We start from the raw sequence: 19,417 nt of genomic DNA, 5'->3' as shown, positions 1-19,417 counted from the left end.
AGAGAACCAAGGGGTCAAAGTTACTGAGCAGATGAAGAGTAGTGTTGTATAAAGGAAGGCAGGAGAGGTAAAAAGCTAATAGATTATGGTTGGATAAGGGGATTTCAGAATTCTTGAACATGGAGGTGCTGGGAAGATCAAGAATATGACCATCTTTGTGTGAGGCTGAAGTGGGGTGGAGGAGTACATGGGAGGTGAGTAGATCAAGGTACTGAGTGGTTTGGGTATTTGAGGGAGAATGTATATGCTGAAGTCCCCTAGTATGAGGGCAGGAGTTGGAGAGGAGAGAAAATTGTAAAGCAGGTTTTGAACTGATTGAGGAAGGAAGGATAGTGACCTGGGGATCTGTAGACAACTACCAGACTTTTGATTGAGTAAATATGAATAGCATAAGCCTCAAAGAAGAGAGAATATTGAGTGATGGAACTGAATGGAAACTGAAAGTGGTAGTAGGGAGCAAATAGGATAAATATTCATGAAGTGTTAGGTTCAGAGAAATCAGCTTCACCAATACAAGATTGGAGAGTCATAGCCAAATAGCACTTAATCTTAAAAAAAAAAAACAATCTAGAAGTCTTAGCAGATTGTAGACCAAGTCAGTGGTGAGATGGGAAATCCAGAAAATGAATATAATATTAGTCTGCTTTAAGAGAGGCCAGGAATAAGAAGCAATAGTCCTATTATAACCCTGCATTGTTAGCCCACATCTGGAGTATTGTTCAGTCCTAGGTCCCTTTTAGGGAAAATATTGATAACTGAAAGAAAGGTGAACAGTATGTTAAAAGACCTCAGTTGGGTCTGTGCAATAGAATGATTGGCATGTTTTCTCAAGAGAAGAGATATCTTTCAAGTTCATAGTAATAACAAAAATTTTTTTTTTTAAAAAGAGGGGAGGTAACAATGCTATATGCATTTGAAGGACTGTCATGGGGAAGAGGGATTAGATTTGGTCTTTGGCCTCATAAGGATAAACTAGGAGTATTGTGTCAAAGTTGTAAAAAGGAATACATGGGCTTAATATAAGACAAAACTGTAATAGCAACCTAAAAGTGAAATGGGGCAGTTAGGTGGTGAAGTGGATGGGGTACTCATCCTGGAGTCAGGAAGACTGATGTTTCAGTCTGGCCTCACATACTTACTACCTGTGAGACCCTGGACAAGTCACTTAATCCTGTTTGCCTCAGTTTCCTCATCGTAAAATGGGCTGGAGAAGGAAATGCACATCATTCCAGTATCTGCCAGAGAAACCCCAAACGGTCACAAAGAGTTGGAAATGAAGAACAAAAATGAAATGAAAGTGTCTAGAGAGGTAGTGAGTTCACATCTTACTGGAGATCTTTAATCAAAGGTTTTCTCTATAAGGCATGTTTTAGAAAGGATGCTTTTTCAGGTATCTCTTAAACTCACTGATAGTCTATGATTCCTTCCCATTCTGAGAAAATATCCTCTGTTAAATGCATGAATTCTTGTACATTGGCTCCTTCAGTTCTCAAATTACTTTAATAAAAAAGTCTGGTTACTCAGACTACTGTTTAAAGTGTCTGCCATGTGCCCACTACTATTGAAGATTGAAAAGAATAGTGAATGGATAGCCCAGGAGCACTTATAATTCTTCTGCCCTACCACTGGTTATGTTACTGTCTTTTGCCTCAGTTTAAAGCATCCATTTCATAGACCCAGTACTTAGAGATTAATTAAAGTAATCTACTTTGCTGTTGCAGACCTGAAGGGAAAGATTTCAGCATTCATCGACTTGTCCTGGGCACACACACATCAGATGAACAAAACCATCTTGTGATAGCCAGTGTGCAGCTCCCCAATGATGATGCTCAGTTTGATGCCTCTCACTATGACAGTGAGAAAGGAGGTAGGATTCACAGCAAATTTTGCTTCCAGCATTTTTTTTTTTTCATGAATTTTTGCCAAAGTGGTGGGAAACACTTAATGAAAGAGCTACTTGTGATTAAAATAAGATATACTAGTAATTCTTTAGTTTGGGAAGGCAAAGTGTACTGTATCCTTTCTAGTTTACAGTAGAGTGAGAAGTTTAACTATGTGCCCTTGAATATACCTTTGCCTGATCCTTTACCTCTATCACGGCTCCCCCCTGCCCCTCCCCCCCCCCCCCCCCCAATCCTGGTAGAACAACAGTAATAAATGAGAGAAGGACACCAAGTCAGAACTATGTTTAGGTTGCTTTTGTCTGCTGATGGAACTGGGATGTCGATAATATATATTGCATTGTACAATACATAATCTTTTCAAAATATTTTAATCTGTTGATGATAGCCATGAGAAGTAGGTAAGGCAGGTAGTGTTAACCAAGTTTTTCAGATGAAGACAATTTGGCCAAGTGAATATTAGACTTAATCAAAGTCATAAAATGGCAGAATCAGAAAAGTGTCTAGCTATTTTGACTCCCATTTGATGTTCTTTTTGTTAAATGGTGTGACTAGCAGCATAGGAAGGGTTAGTAGGTGTCCCTTTTACCTTCTGAATTTCCATATTAACTCAACAAAGTGTTTATTTAGTCCCTGAGGTGTACAAGCCACCATGCTATAGTTTTCTTTCTTTCTATTTTATATCATCAAACAATAGAAGAAAAAAGGATGCGGACATCTCTATTTGGATAGGTTGATAATCTATATGACAAAGAACTATTCTGTATGAAGGAAGTTAAGCTTATGAGGAAAGTACAATGTGTATTCATTAAAAGTCAGCCATTCAACTCTATTTTATTATTGACCGTAAGATTTTGAGTACTTGTGGTGTGTTATATTAACAGCTTTCCCTTGGGAAAAGAAGAAGTTGAGTTGTTTGCAACAGACTGAAGATAAACTTATTTTCCCCTATCTCTAATCTGAATAATATTACATGTTGAATATTCCCTATAAGAGATGTGTATTGATCATAATCCATTCTTTCATCTAAGGTATATACTTTCTACTTTAGTTGTTTGCTAGGCATTCTTTTGTCAAAATAATTGTGCAATTTGACTTTCAATTCTTTGGTTAGCAGTGTACTGCCAGATGCAAAAGGAACTCTGATCAAGGTCTATTTGTGTCTTGGTCATGGGCCACTGCCAAAGCAAGTTTGTTATCGGGTGTGCCTGAAAATTGTTCTCAGTACAATTTGGTGGTGAACTCTGCCAGATCTGAATTTTTGTAGTCCTGCATGTATTACAACGGCTTAAATGTTTTCATATTTCCCCTAGTTTCTTTTACTTTTCATTTATTTGCCTTTTTTTTTTTTTTTTTTTTTTTTTGCTTTTTTTCCCTCCTGGTTTTTGGAATTCTATTCATTTCTCATTGTGGTGTAGAGGTTGAGTTCTTGAAAGCTGGGCCATCAAAGTACAAGCCCTGATGGTTTTGTAGTGAACTCTGGCAAAGGGCCAGATTAGCTTAGTGTGCATTCATTCACTAGGTGAGCATTTATTAAGTACCTATTCTGTGCTGGACCCTGGGGTGATATAAAGACAAAATCAGAGAGTCCCTGCCATCAGGGAGGTGACATTCTCCTGGGGAAAATGTACACAGACCAATATAGAATGTTAAAGCAATTTTGGCATCGAGACAGGAAGGACACTAACACCAATCAGGATAGTGCTCAGATAAGGCATGTCACTTGAGCTCACTAAGTCTTGAGAGTCAGAGGGACTGAAGTGGAAAGTGAGGAGAGAAAGAACATTCCAGTCATGGAGAACAGCCTGTGAAAAGAGATCCAAACTACATGTACAAAAATATTTATAGCAGTTCTTTTTGTGGTGGCAAAGAATTGGAAATTGAGGGGATGCCCGTCAAGTGGAGAATGGCTGAACAATTGTGGTATATGAATGTAATGGAATACTATTGTGCTATAAGAAATGATGAGCAGGTAGACTTCAGAAAAACCTGGAAAGACTTGTATGGTCTGATGCTGAGTGAAGTGAGCAGAACCAGGAGAATGTTGTACACAGAAACAGCCACGTTGTGCGACTAACATTGACAGACTTAGCCCTTCTCAGCAATGAAGGGATCTAAGCCACCTCCAGAGGTCACATGATGGAAAATGCTGTCCACATCCAGAGAAAGAAATATGGAGCATGAATGCAAATCGAAGCATACTATTTGGTCTCTTCTTTTTTTGGTTTTGTTTTGTTTCTTCTTTTTTGTGGTTTCTCCTGTTGGGTTCTAGTTCTTCCTTACAACCTCACTAATGTGAAAATATGTTAAATAGAAATGTATATGTATAGCCTATGTCAGATTGCGTGCTGTCTTGAGGAGGGAGGTGGAGAAAAATTTAAAACTCAGAAGCTTATAGAGGTGGTTGTTGATAAATCAAAATAAATTAGTAAAAATTTTAAGAAGAGAGAGATCTAGAGAAGGGAAGTGGAGTGTCATATATAGGAAGCAATGAGAAGACCAGTTTGGCTGGGACAGAGAGCATGTGAAAGGGAGTAATGTGCAGTAAGCCTGGGAAGGTGGACTAGAGCCAGATTGTGAAGGGTTTCAATGCCAAACTAAGGCATTTATCTTTTATCCCAGAGGCATTGGGGAGCCACTGAAGTTTTTAAAGTAGGGGAATGGCATAGCAGGACTGTGCTTTTTGCTATCTCTTTTGGATCTCCGTGGAGAATGAATTAGAGAGGGAAGAAACTGGAGGCAGGAAGACCAGTCAGGAGGCTTTTGGAATAGTACAGTGATGAGACCCTGAATTAACATGGAAACTCTTATGAGTGAAGGAGGGCATGGATAAAAGACATTATAGAGGTAGAATTGAGGCAGAGTAGAGGATGACTTACATTACCAACCTAGGTGACGAGAAGGTTGGTAGTGCTCTCAAAAAGTAGAGGAAATTTAGAAGGGAGGGCAAATTTTTAGGAGAACATTGGCTACCATGTGACAATGGGAATTATTGAAATAGTGTGCAGGAGTTATAATCTGTCTAGGTGAAGGGAATAGCCATAATGATGAAATCACTTGGCTTTTTAAAAAATATTGTATTCTAGTTTTTATTTTTTTTTTCAGTGTTTCTTAAATGTCAGTTTTAGTTTTTCTATTTCATTTAAAAAAAATTTTTTTTAATTAAAATACAGTTATTTAGAGCCTTTTAAAGCTAGAAGAATAACCTGTGTTTTATTGGCACTAGAACAGAACTTTCGGCTTTCAGTGGTGGTTTAGAGTCTAAACTAGGGCTTCTTAAACTTTTTCCACGCATTATGGCAGTGTTGGTTGGCATTTCATGGCATGGGGTCAGGCACAGTGCAAAGTGCGCATGCTTTGTGTTCAGAACTGAGGCTGCAGTGAAGTTGCGTGATGCAACACTGGCAAGCGCTGCCAGAAACACCTCAGATTCATTATGTGTTTGGTTTTTAATTAATTTTTGGTAGTTGCATTCAAAAATCTTTTATTGTTGCCAAATTTTTCATAGGATCACAACCCACAGTTTAAGAAGCGCTGGTTTAGCCCACTTAATCAAAAAAGTCAGCAAGAGATTTTTAGAATAGGCTGGAGATTTAAAGAAATGGAACTGATTCTCATGTCCTTGTGGTCTTAACCACATGTATCTTTCACTTTCTCTTGCTCTGTATTGGCAGTGGAGACACCTTGGTGGTTCTATTTGAGGTTTCCTTATAATTAATCTAGCTTTTTGGATGACTCTAAGGAGGGCTGCTTCTTATCTCCCAGAACAGCTAACTGAAGTCTTCTGGCCTCTCTCCAAGGTTCTGCAGTTGATTAGTGAGGGGATAGAATAATGGGTTGACACCTACAGCCTGCTAGACCTCATTTGATTTCAGGTAAATAGTAACAGGCAGTTGTATAAAACATTTTCAAAGAAACACTGGTAGTGAAAGCAGTGAAAATGTGAAAACTGGCTAAAGTTTTGCTTTTGTCATTAAATAGAATGCATGTGTTTATAGTGGAAACTGCCAGGGAATAGTAATATTATAAACTGAAAATAATTTATTGAGCTTAGGTAGAAATTTTCACTCAGATAAAGATACTAACTATTTTCTTTTTTAGCATCATGTTTTAGGATCATCATCTAGTATTCTCTTAGTTAAAAAGTTAATAAACTAATGTTAAATTTTGAAGAAAATAAAATAATTTCATAATTGACATGGGGTGGAATTTAAAATGTGTCAATACTAATTATTTCTAGGATGTTCTGTAGGTCTTCTCCCTTAAAAGGACTTTGGGGAAACTGGAATCAAAGTAGTAATATAAGAATCCAAGGTTTCTAACTTAGCAATAGTTAGTTTTCCTTAGCTACCTATGGAACCGTAATTCTGTTTTGAACACTTTGACATTTTCAACTTAGTGTTCTACATATGTCCTCCATAATGGGGAACATCATAGTATACCCTCCAGAGCCTTTCTTCCAAGGTGAAGTGATATGACCACAATAAAAGTGACTTACTCCCCTACTGTTTTGGAAGCTTTTGGAGTATGTGTACCCTTGTATGATTTAGGATAGGCTAGGATAATGAAGGCTTGGCCAATCCTTTAATCCCTGGCTATAGTAGGAAATGAGGAATAGCTTTTGTTTTCTGTGTCTTCTACATTAGTGATGTCGAACTCAAATAGAAAGGATCCCTGTGGTGGCATGCTGTCTAAGAAAACCATAAATTAATATTATCTGTTGTATCATAGTTTATTTATTTTGCTGACCTGGTTCAGTTTTTGAGAACTGAGTTTAAAACCTGTGCTCTGTATCATAACCTTTGAGAGTTATAGAAACAACCAGAAGAAGTATCTGGGGGAAGCCTGTAATTTCTGAAGATTATGCAGTGTTTATGGTCTTGAGTTTGAGAGATTTTTAGCATTGAAGGTTTTGAAATGTGAGTTATGTATTACCTAATGATGAGCGCTGCTACTATTGTAGCCATGAACTGTTTTTATTGTTTCAGTGTCTTACATTTTTGGTTTATTTCCCCAACTAACCTCTCAGGGTAGGTGCCATGGACAGGTATACAGCATTGTATTACCATATCTCTCCTAGCAGAGAACTCTGAATAAAGTAGGTGCTCAGTGAGAGAATGATCTTGGAATAGTGGAAGGTATGCTAGGCTTGAGAGTCAGGAATACCTGGGTTTATATTCTTGCTCTGGCATAGATTAACTCTGCGGCCCTGGACAAATCACAACTTGTCTGCCTCAGTTTGCTCCTCTGTAAAATGGGAATAATACCACCTCTAATAGCTCCTTCATAGGTTTATAAGGATCTAATGAGATAATGTATTTAAAGTGCTTTGCAAACCTTAAAAATGTCAAGTTGGGTCCTTATCATAATCATCTGCCCCAACAACTGATGTGGGTGAAGTGGCAGTGACTGCTGCGCTGACCCTCTCCTCCTGGGTTCCTTTTCTAGTGTCCATCTCTTCTTCCTTCTCCTTCTACCGTCTTATCTCCCCCTCCCTTCAGTGTGTGCTGGAAGCCAGGCCCAGGTCAAGTGTTCAAGACCCCAGTGCAGACTGTGGCCTGTCAGCACTTTTTTTTTTTATAAAATATTTCCTGACTGCTATAAGAGAAAGTGGAATATACTGTCCTCTCTGTGGTAGACATGTAACAAGTATCAGGATGAGTAGGTGTGTCCACCATCATTCCAAACTTTCAAATCTCTCAAGATTCAGTAGGGAATAGTTATAGGAGTGAGACATCTAATCTGATAACACATTGACCTATTAAGAAGATGCAAGTTTGGGGGGGGGGGGCTTGTTTTTTTTTTTTTTTTTTAATTTAATATTTTATTTGTTTCCCCAATTACGTGTCAAGAAAATTTTTAGCATTCATTTTTACAAGATTTTGAGTTCCAGATTTTCTCCTCCTCTCCCTCCCCTCCCCTCTTCTGAAAATGATAGGCAGTTTGATATAGTTTATACATGTGCTACCATGTAAAAAAAAATTTCCTTATGAGTCACATTTGTGAAAGAAGAAACAAATTAAAAAAAAAAACACGAGAAAGAATAAAGTGAAAAAAATATACTTCTATCTGCATTCGGAGTCCATCAGTTCTTTATCTGGATACGGATAGCGTTTTTCTTTGTGAGTTCTTTGTACTTGTTTTGGATCATTGTGTTGCTGAGAAGAGCTTAGTCATTCGTAGTTGATCATCATACAGTGTTGCTGATGCTGTGTACAGTGTTTTCCTGATTCTGCTCATTTCACCTTGTATCAGTTTGTACAGGTGTTTCCAGGATTTTCCAAAATCTGCCTATTCATCCTTTCTTATTGCACAGTAGCATTCCATTACATTCATATACTGCAGCTTGTTCAGCCATTCTTCAGTTGAGGGGCATCCCCCACTTTCCAATATTTTGCCACCACAAAAAGTGCTGCTATAAATATTTTTGCATATGTAGATCCTTTTCTCTTTTTTATGAAGAGATGCAAGTTTTAGTGGGCATTCCATATTTCAGTGTCCTTTTTCTCAAAAACAGACTTTACAAGACATTGTTTACTGGATCATTGTAATAATAGTCACCTCTTTCAGGTGGTCCCTGCGACTTGTCCTATTTGTGTGTCTCTTCCATGGGGAGATCCTAGCCAGGTTACTAGAAATTTTGTTAGCCATCTAAATCACGGACATCAGTTTGATTATGGAGAATTTAATTTCAGTTACATGAAGAAACACAATATCACATCGCTGTTGAAGAATCTTATCAAGTAAACTTCTGGAGGTTGTAGTCATCTGCATCTTCTATCTGTAACTGCCATCTTTGAGGGGAAAACTATGTGAGTTCGAGTTTTAGTAACCTGATGTGTATATTAATAAAAATTAATTTGGTCTACTCTTTTGTTTTTAGTGTAAAATAAGGACAGACTTTTAAAAACACTGTCTCTTCATCCTTGAGAAGTGGAGGTTATAGTGTTACTTAAAAAGCATAGGAATTTCCCTGTGATGATAGTAAAAAATGGAGTCTGCTGATGTAAATGGTGTACTTTATTCTTTTCTATGTTAAGGTTTCTTGAATATCTCATTTCTCAGTTTTTACCTTGATGCACTTTTCCCACTTTATTCATTCATTGTGCAGTAAATAGTAGCAATTTTTAAAAAATGGATTAAACCCTTATAAATCTGAGCCGATTACTATCAAAATGGAAATTTTGAACATTAAGTGGAAAGTCATCTTTTCTTGTGATTTGTAGCTGAAAAATTAATCTTCCATTTATAGATTTTAGTATTTTTGAAGAGTAGTAAGATTTCTTTAGCAGTAACATTTAAAGAAAAGAAGGTGAATGTTGCCATTCTATTTCCTTATGTTAAAAACGTGGAGTATGGCATAGCTGTGTAACTTCCTTTTTGTCATTGGAAAGAAATTATATGCTATTATCAAAAGAAAATTAAGTTTTATTTTTCTGGAAGACAGTTAAAGTAGGATGCCTTGATCTTTGACTGTCAGTGACCATTAACACTGAAGAAACAATTACTTGAGCAACTGTTGGTTCCAGAATTTTAATAGTAGTGATTTTAAGTAGTTATGATAGCAGTGAGTTTAATGGAACATTTTTCGAGTTGGTGGTATTACATGCTGATAAACAGGTATTTAAATGAGGTATATCCTCTTCTATGTATGTAAGAAATTTAAGATGTATGCTCTGTATTTTTGGTGATATACCCTCAACATTTTCTACAGTGAACATTTGTTAAATTGATTTAATAAAGATGTTAATTTTGGAAGTGGTATTTAGTTTAAAAAATTTTGTCAGGGGCAGCTAGGTGGTGCTGTGGATAGAACTCTGGCCCAAGAGTCAGGAGGTCCTGAGTTCAAATGCGGCCTCAGACATATAACACTTACTAGCTGTGTGACCTTGGGCAAGTCACTTAACCCTATTGACTAGCCCCCCGAAAAAAAGTTGTCAGTCAAACAAAAATAACTTAATAGATGTCTGCAATAATCACATAGGAAACTATACACTTAAATGAGCATGGCCTCTGCTCTATCATTCCAGAGAGTTAAAGTTAACTACATATTTGAATATTATCATTTTTCTTATATACCCTTGCAATTACAATTACAACTTTTAAAAAAGACTGGCCTAATTTTTTTTCCGGTTTGAAGCAGTTAAGTTCAGTAGTTGAATAATTTAAATACATCAAAGTATTTTGAGACTTGGAGAGCTTTAAAGACTGTCTGTGGTGTATAAGTTGGCTGGTAGTTCATTGATAGAATTGCCTTTTGAAGCATTGTAGCCTGTTTAGTTTGTGACTAAGTTAAATATCTGTAATGTTGAGGTGACCTTGTTTCTTCATATATCTATAAGACTTTTGCATAAACATAATGTTAATGTTTTATGTTCCTGTTTGAGAATACAGAGTTAATAATGTCACTACCCTAAGAGGTTTATTCAGGTACAAAATCCCTGGGTATGGAACAAAGAATCTAAGACGGGGAATGAAAAGACTGAAGCGATCAGAAATGGTAGTTTCAGAATGCTTTCCATTTGTTAATGAATTAAGGAAGGACTTGGGCTAATGGGTTTACAATTTAAGTTTAGAATGAAAATCTATCACAATTTTTACTTGATGGGAGGGCAGCGTCAGCGCACTGTTGATGCTCAAATTGAAATGCTTAAATTTCACCATATACCTCGTTAGGAAAACCATTGTCTTTAACTAATTGCATCTTATTTGAGATGTATTGAATTATTTTTCACCTTAAAGCTTTTTTCTCTTCTAAAAAAAAATGTCAAGTTGTCTGGTTTTTGTTTTGGGGTTTTTTTGTTTGTTTGTTTGTTTTTTGGAGATCTTATATATAACAAGGAACTCTGAGCCTAGGCTGTCAGTTTTTCAATTTCTTGGCTTGATTGAGGAACTTGAGTTAAGTCTCTAAATTCTACTTTGTTTTAGATAACTAACAGCTATTTAGTAAATTTGCACCCGGGTATGATCCTGTTCCCTAAAAAGTCTTTACTTTATAGACAAGGGATCAATAAGGTTTATGACTACATATATGTATATATATATATTTTTTTTGATGAATACTAAAAATCTGTAAGATAGCTTTGCTGAGTCAACTGATTTAAACTTTAGTATTTTGTAGTAAAATGTCTTAAATAATATAGACTATAAAATTTGCATTGTAGACTAACCTCCCAAAATTGTTTGATTGAAAAATAGTTTCGATAACTTTTATTTGTTTTCATTGGCTACATTTTACACAAGTAAGAAGTTGTGGAATGGTCATTGCCATTTCATTGGACTTAAATCTGGAAGGGACCTTTTAAAGATGGCATATTGGATGGAAAACGGGGGCCTGAGTGTTCACTGGTTATTTGGCATTTCTGAGCACTGGTCACACAGAAGCATCTTATGGGACATTAGCAGAAGCTAAAGGGTGAGGGGAAGGGGTAATAAGATTTGGGAGGTTGGCTTCGAGCAGTGCCAGAAACGTCCAGTAGAATAAGAGTTTTTCGAAAAAAGGCCTGCTTACTTTAAAAAACAACAACAAAACAAAAAACCTTTGTGTCTCCAGCACCTAGCATGAGTTTTCCACTTGGTAGGCACTTAGTAAATTCTTGTTAAATTGAATCCCCCTATTTTAAATAAGAGAAGGCTGGAGAACCAAAGAAAAAATGCATCTCTGCCTAGGCACACCTCTGCCTTTAGATGCAGTCTTCATTCTATGCTGGATTAGCACTACACTTTGAGGCCTGGCATATCCAGGGTGCACACAGGGCTAGGACATCCAGGTTGGTCATCATACCAATATGTGAGACATCTGTATGCCTCAAACTGCTGCCTCTGTACACTTGGATTTGGGTTACATAATAATAAGAAAATAATTCCTCTGCAAAGACACACACACACACACACACACACCTTCCCCCCCACATCAGGAGTGTTTCAGTGACCATTGTCCCTGATCTAATCTCATAAGGGTATATGTATGCATGGGTTGTAAGGATATGTGTGCTTGTCCCAAAGTATTCCTTAAAATTTGTCTTTGGTAGAGTGTCTACCCAATGAATTGGAGGCCTTCCACTGGTCTTGTGGGAAAAAATTAAGACTGCCTCTTTTAAAAAAAAAAATTTAATATCTTTTTGGATGTTTTTTTTCCCATCACCAGAATTTGTTTCAGTATCCCTCACTTTTCACCTTCTCAAAGAGCCATTCCATATAATAAATAATATATTTTTAAAAATCAACAAAGCTGATCAGTGCATCAAAAACTTCTGAAAATCTATGCAGTGCACTATACCTGTGGACTACCTTGGTGAAGTGGTGTGAGATAGGGGCATCCTCATCACATTCACTTTTAATTATTTTGTGGTGGATGTTCTTTCCCTTTACATTGTTGTCATCATTTTGTGTAATGTTTATTTGCCATTTATTCTAAGCACAATAATATCCCATTACATTCCTGTACCACAGTTTGTTAGCCATTCCTCAGTGGAGCTACTACTGCCTCTTATTTTCCCTTTTTGGTTTTCTTCTCGTTGTATGAGAGGGTCCACAGATAGGTTGTGCTCCATTGTGGGAGGGGTGACTGTGTCAGTGAGATCAGAGATGCACTGAAGTATATTGATCAGGTCTTGTCTTTGTTTTCACTTAACAGGTGAAAACTTTGGCTCCTGGATTGAAAGCAAATGTGTTTAATGACTACTCTTGATTGTTGTCAACACCATTGTCTCCACCTGCCTTTTTACATGTTTAATTTGTGTAGCTTTCTAAATGTCTAGCCTGAATTTGCTCCTTTCCAGTTTCCTTCTGTCAACATTGTACTTACTTGAATAGATTTTTTTTTTTTGACTTACAAGAAATAGTAGGTGAACATGCTGACATTAACATTAACTTAGCTTTAAATGGCTGGTTTGCCAAGTCACACAGATTGATACTTTTGCAGTTATCCTTGTGAAGGCTTTTTTTAACCATTTATAATAATCCATAAAGATACGTAACTTTGATACCTTTGGGACTTACTGGGTTTATTTCAGCTAGGAATATATAACTTGGAAGTTAGGAAAGTAAATTTGGTTATGGTAGTTTTGCTTATCTCCAGCAGGGGGAATAAGCATTTATTAAGAACCTACTATGTCTAATGCTAAGCACTTTTATTTTAGCTGGGTGCTGTTATTATCCTCATTTTACAGTTGAGGAAACTGAGGCAAACAGAGGTTAAGTGACTTGCCCAGGATCACACAGTTAATAAGTATCTGAGGCCAGATTTGGAGTCAGAAGACTGATCTTTATGATTTCAAATCTGGCTTCAGACACTTACTGTGTTACCCTGGGCAAGTCACTTAACCCTGTTTGCTTCATTTTCCTCATCTGTAAAATGATCTGGAGAAGGAAATGCTCCGGTATCTTTACCAAGAAAACCCCAGATGAGATCACTAAAGAGTTGGAAGTGACTGAAAACAACTGAACAGCAGCTTCCTGACTCCAGGCCCCTTACCGCCTCTATGCATTGTGCCACTTGCTGCCTCAGGACAGCAGAATTACCCGAGAAAGAAAAAAATTTGAGTGTTCTTATTTTTGTGAGTTGATGTACCTATCGAAAATAAACAGAAAACACCAATTAAAATTGTCAGTAATTTGGGAGTCATTGGGGGAAAGAGTAATTTTTAATAGCAATTTTCATGTGCTTAGTATCCTTTAGACATAATATCTAACAATAATACCAATACATGACATTTCTCTGGTATTTCACAACTTTTCAAAAATGTTTTTATCTGATTTCTTAAAATTCTTCTTTTTGTGGTAAAATTGCGATTTTCTTGATTTTAGATTATTAATTTTCAACATTTAACATTCAGTAAAATTTTCATGACTGTTTCTGATACGATACTGGACACCTTGAAGCTGGCCTTGCCTATGTCCTCGATTAGCACATGTATAATATTTCTTCTTGCTTTGGCATTGTCCCATTAGTTTTTTCTTGTATTTACAGAATTTGGTGGCTTTGGCTCAGTTAGTGGGAAAATTGAAATTGAAATCAAGATTAATCATGAAGGCGAAGTGAACAGGGCCCGTTATATGCCCCAAAATCCTTGCATTATTGCAACAAAGACTCCATCCAGTGATGTCCTTGTTTTCGACTACACCAAGCACCCTTCAAAACCAGGTATACTCTTTTCCATATAGACATACTTGTATGTTCAACTGAAGGAGAAATACCTAATGCCAGAGGAAAGTTCTCCAAAGTTCACTGTGGGATTATGTTGCTCCTTTCAATCTAACCTAATTGCTAATTATTTTTTGCGTAATTTACCATCATGTGGTTACAAAGTCTTCCCTCCTGTTTAAAAAAGAATTTTCTGTAGCCAAAAGGACTTTGTGTGTGTTCTTACTTGGGGGGGGCGGTGCTTAATGAGTAAAGGTCTTGAATTGGAAGAGAAGCTCTCAAAAAAATAGTGAATTTCATGGACCATGGTCCTTCCATTGCCCATTATAGGCTCAAAGTGACAAGACTAATTTGTCCCTTTGCAGACCCTTCTGGGGAGTGTAACCCAGACTTGCGTCTCCGTGGACATCAAAAGGAGGGCTATGGCCTGTCTTGGAACCCAAATCTCAGTGGACACTTGCTTAGTGCATCAGATGATCATGTGAGTATTCCCCATCCCCTGAAACCTCCCTTAGTGAGACATTGGGATTAGAAATTTGGATTTTTACAAGGAGTGTGGGTGGTGGTGAGGACTCTTCTATCTAAAAGTTTGTTTTACTTTTAAGACCATCTGCTTGTGGGACATCAGTGCAGTTCCTAAGGAAGGTAAAGTAGTGGATGCAAAGACCATATTCACTGGACACACAGCAGTAGTTGAAGATGTTTCTTGGCACCTGCTCCATGAATCTCTTTTTGGATCAGTTGCTGATGATCAGAAGCTTATGATGTATGTAGAATTTAATTTTTTCTTCATTTTCTCTCATTTAGATAACTTACACTTAGGTAATCTTAAACTTGCTATTTTGCTTTGTTTCTTCCTTCTGGCTATAGCTGGGACACACGATCAAACAATACTTCTAAACCAAGCCACTCAGTGGATGCTCACACTGCCGAAGTAAATTGTCTGTCTTTCAATCCTTATAGTGAGTTCATTCTTGCCACAGGATCAGCTGATAAGGTAAGGTGTTTGGTTTTTAATTTCTCTTATCTAAATGCATAGAACGAACCAAAAGTCCCTGTGTTGAATAGGCTGTTAGGTCTTTTAGGGAATGCAGATTTTTTTTTGTTTTATATTTGTCTACCCCTTTTTGTGAAATTATTTCTTTGCTTTTCTTCTTATATCTAGACAGTTGCATTGTGGGATCTTAGAAATCTGAAACTGAAGTTGCATTCCTTTGAGTCACATAAGGATGAAATATTCCAGGTAAGAATGATTACTTTACTGTTGGGGATCTTCCCTGGATTTTAGGTAACAGAAGTAGTTCTAGCTTCCAATTCCAACTTTGTACCACAAAATGTGTTCCCAAGGGAAATTTTCCACTTGTGAACAAGAGCCAGATTCTCTTGTCCCACATAAATAAACCTGCCTGCAGAGGGCTTTCCTGGAAAGCTTTGTTGCTTTAGTACCTTGTGATAGTGTTTTGAAAAAGCAAAGTTCTAATTTAATCCTTCTGTACTAAGTCCTTGCTGTTGCCTCATTGTGGTTCAAAGGTGACCCTAAGGTTCTTAAAGGCCATGTCAGCTTGAGCATATTCTCCCCAGGTGGAAGGCTTAGAACATCAGCCCAGGGAGGCACTTCATTTATGTTTTCTGTGAACAAGCGTCATTAAGTACAGAAAAACTCATTTCCCATGTTGGCCAGAACATTCAGCCACAATGACTCTTCAGACACACTGCTGACCTCTAGAAGGATCACAGTCCATGTCATGAGTTGTTACTTAACACCAATGAAATAAAGGGTTCTTGAAGTGGTGCTGGGTCAAATTTAGATGTGCTTACATTTGTGTCAGAATCAGTTCTGCTCTTTTTGTTTTGAAGATGTTTGTGAGCGGTGGAAGGAATTACGCTTTTTCCCCAGGGATGGGGCTTTGGTTTAATTGTTTGTTGTTGTGTTGTCTTTGTTTCCTGTGGGACTACCCAAGAGAGAATATCAATGAAGGAAGCTATTGGATTAATCCAGATGTGGACTAATGGCTAGAAATTTAAACCCATTTGGATAAATAAACACTAATGACCATGTAAATATAAATTATTAATGGCTGTAGACAGAGGTTGAAACATTGAAAGCAAGCCAGATGTGGTCTCCAGCCTGAAACTATTCCTATTCTGAAGAAAATAAGACATCTAGACTAGACTATTAAAGAGAAAAGAAACTAGAGAAGCCACATTTCATTTCTAACTAGTACTGCAGAGCAGAGACGAGGAAGAAATTAGAAAATAGAGAAACAGCAAGAGGGTTTTTGTGCCAGTTCTCAGGCATTTGTGATTGCATGTGTTTAGAATATTCATTTGTTTTATTGGGATATCCTCTGGGAGTTTCTCTTTATTAATTCATGCCAGTCAGCCTTAAGGCTGATGTTTGAAGTAAAAGTTTGGACATTGTTCCATCCTTCTCCAGTGTTTTTTTTCCTCTCAGTTCATGGCTTGGCTATTGGTTCTTTGTGCGAATTGACAGTCTCCACTGAGGATCTAAAACTACTTTACATCTAGCTCTTCAATGTACTGATTACAAAGATTGAAAGACCTATTTTTTCCTCACTTCTAGCTATGTAGTCCTAGGCTAGTCACTAACAAATAAATATAGATAAGCAAAACAAAAATCCACACACTGGACTGAAAAAATAATATAATTTTATGTTGCTTCACTTCTGAATTTATACTGTATAATCTTATATAAATCTTACTGTATTTCTTCCTCTTTTCTCACTCCTCTCCTGCCTGTCCCTTCCTTCCTCCCAATTTACTTTAAAGGCAGCCTGGCATAGTGGATAGATTGCTGAACTTGGAGCTAGGAAGACCCGGATTCAAACCTTTTTACATGTGACATGAGCACGTAACCATAAATCAGTCATTTTGTTTGTCTGAGCCTCCATTTCCTTATTTTTAAAATTAAGATAATGCCTGTAGTACCCATTTCATAGAATTGTTGAGACACTGTATATAAAGCGCTTTGTAAACTTAAAAGTAAACTAAAATCCAATTCTGATTCAGAGTAACACTGACTAATCTACCTTAACACATTCATTGGGATCATAGACTTAGACCCTGAAAAGAGGACCTTAGAGGTAATTGAGACCAACCCTCTCATTTTATTGATGAGGAAACCTGAGGCCCAGAGACATGAAGAGATTGAACCAAAAGCACATAGGTAGTAATAGATCTAGAAACAGATCCAAATCTTTTAACTCCAAATCCATTGTTAATCCAAATCCACCATAACATACTGCTTCTGATGTCATTCCCCTGTACAAAAAACAACAATAAAATTTGCAATAGTTCACTGTTACCTTCTGTGTAAATTTTAAGATCCTTTGGCTCTGTTTACTATCTTTTTCTAGCCCACACTGTCTGGTATGGATGTTCTGATCTCTTCTTTGAGCCAGTGAACTTGCTTTGTTTGTTCCCTCATCTCTGCTTTCCTACCCTTCCATCAAGGCCCAGGTTAAACCCTACTTCCTTCATGAAACTTTTGTAACTATTCCAGCCCTCATTGTTCTCCACAAATTATAGTTTTGGCTGTTGGGTGTGTGGTCTTTTATAAAAGAAAATTATATAGACCAAAACACAAGACTTGGCGTGAGTTTCTGAATGTAAAAATGCCTTTATTCTTCTGTGGATCCATATTCTTAGCTGGGTGGGTCCTTTTTCCACCAGTCCATCTACCCCTTTACCATAGTAGGATTCTCACTCTTGTTCTTTTTAAAAATAAACTAACATAAATTTTCTACCAATAATCTTGTTTTCTCCTAGTAACTCTCTCCTTACCCCCTCCCAGAGAGCTATCTTATAACAAATCTAAAGAAAAAGAGGAAAACGGGGGTGGGGGGTGTGGATCAGCAAGACCAAACAGAATATCCAGAAGGTCTGAAAGTATATGCTGTGACCAACACTGTGGACTGCCCATCCAGACATCCTCTTTCTGTGGAGCCTTGCTTGTTTTGTTTGTTTGTTTTTTTTTAATTTTGCATCATTCACTTTGGATTTCTTTTTTGTTTTATTGTTGTTTAGATCGTTGTAGGCATTATGTGTATTGTTGTCTTGGTTAAGCTTATTTCACTCTACAGCAGTTGTGTTGATCTTTATGTACTTTTCTGTATTCATTGTTTCTTACATCCATAGGGTTCCGTAACATTCGTGTACCACAATTTGTTTAGCCAATTGATTGGCTGATTGGTGTTGCCGTATATATACTTTGATAAATTATTTGTAACTAATCCACTAATAGAGGAGGCATCAGAACATTTCTTCTTTGTTAGTACCAGCACTCAGATTGTCCACCTGTCATCTCTTAGCTTTACTATGTGACTGGCTGGCTTCCTTTTCTCATAATATATTTTTTTGATGTATTTATACCACATCTCAAATGCAAGCTTTGTTGGTCCTCTGATTTTCCCACAATTTCAGTCTTTGGATGATGTGGCATTTCATGATTTACTACCATAATATAACTTCATCAGGAGAGTGTTGGTATTAAAACTAGGGTTTTATGTCAAGGAGGATCTTGAGATCTTTGATAGTACTGTTCAGTTTCCTAAAGGCAATCCAGCCTCTCAAACTCTATCTCTTTTTCACTTCTGGACCCGGCTCATCTTTAGTGACTGTCCCAGATGCATGTATTGCTAGACTAACTTGATGGGTCACCACCAAGGCACGTCAAGCCTTGACTGCATATTATTTATTCACTTGGACTTTCCTATGTGAAAAGTTGGACAGGTCTCCTTTAAGTGACTGAAGATTTCACTGAGGAGGCTTGTGATATTGTGGAGCTTGATATAATCAGCATAATTTAATCTATAAATAGGAACGTTTAAAAGACCCTAACAATCTCTAGAGAATTTTCCATTTGAAATTTATGTAAACATCCTCTCTGACAGCAACTAACACCTTTTGATACTTGGACATCCTTTTTTATGCCTTGCTTGATATTGACAGTTGCGATTGTTGAACAGAATTATCTGTGATTGCATCTCCCAAGGAATATTATATGATAAATATAGAAGACGCCTTGTTGGAAGAGAATATTAAGGCTACATTTCTACATTTTGCCCTTTTTAAAAAAAAATTAAAGAACTTTGATGTTTTGTATTGATATGAAAAGGTAGATATCTGTTCAATAATAATTTCTTCTAGATTGCCATTTCTGCTAATAATACCATTCATGATTTTTCTTTGAATCTTTTGACTTCTTTGGGAGATTTCAAAAAATTAGTGTGAGTGCATTCAGAATTGTCCCCACCAGCACTGATTTTGATTTTTATTGCATTTTATTTTTTTAGTTCACTTGGTTAGCTCCATTCACTCTTCCAAATTTATCTTAAATATCCTCTTAAGC

At 37.0% G+C, this 19,417-nt stretch overlaps 1 protein-coding gene across 2 annotated transcripts in view; it reads left to right on the top strand.

Moving 5' to 3' along the window:
- RBBP4 (RB binding protein 4, chromatin remodeling factor) overlaps positions 1-19,417 on the top strand; it is a 28,799-nt gene that overhangs the window by 6,650 nt on the left and 2,732 nt on the right. For both annotated transcript variants that reach the window (XM_027864487.1, XM_027864486.1), the window contains exons 3-8: positions 1,722-1,867; positions 13,873-14,046; positions 14,412-14,527; positions 14,652-14,812; positions 14,917-15,043; positions 15,212-15,289. In XM_027864487.1, the coding sequence (XP_027720288.1) occupies positions 1,722-1,867; positions 13,873-14,046; positions 14,412-14,527; positions 14,652-14,812; positions 14,917-15,043; positions 15,212-15,289 (802 nt within the window). The remainder of the gene's footprint in view (positions 1-1,721; positions 1,868-13,872; positions 14,047-14,411; positions 14,528-14,651; positions 14,813-14,916; positions 15,044-15,211; positions 15,290-19,417) is intronic.

Source organism: Vombatus ursinus, unplaced genomic scaffold, assembly GCF_900497805.2.
Source record: "Vombatus ursinus unplaced genomic scaffold, bare-nosed wombat genome assembly UNPS02014775.1, whole genome shotgun sequence".
Lineage (NCBI taxonomy): Eukaryota > Metazoa > Chordata > Mammalia > Diprotodontia > Vombatidae > Vombatus > Vombatus ursinus.
Note: the sequence above shows the minus strand (reverse complement) of the source record. Positions and strands in the feature narration are given on the sequence as shown.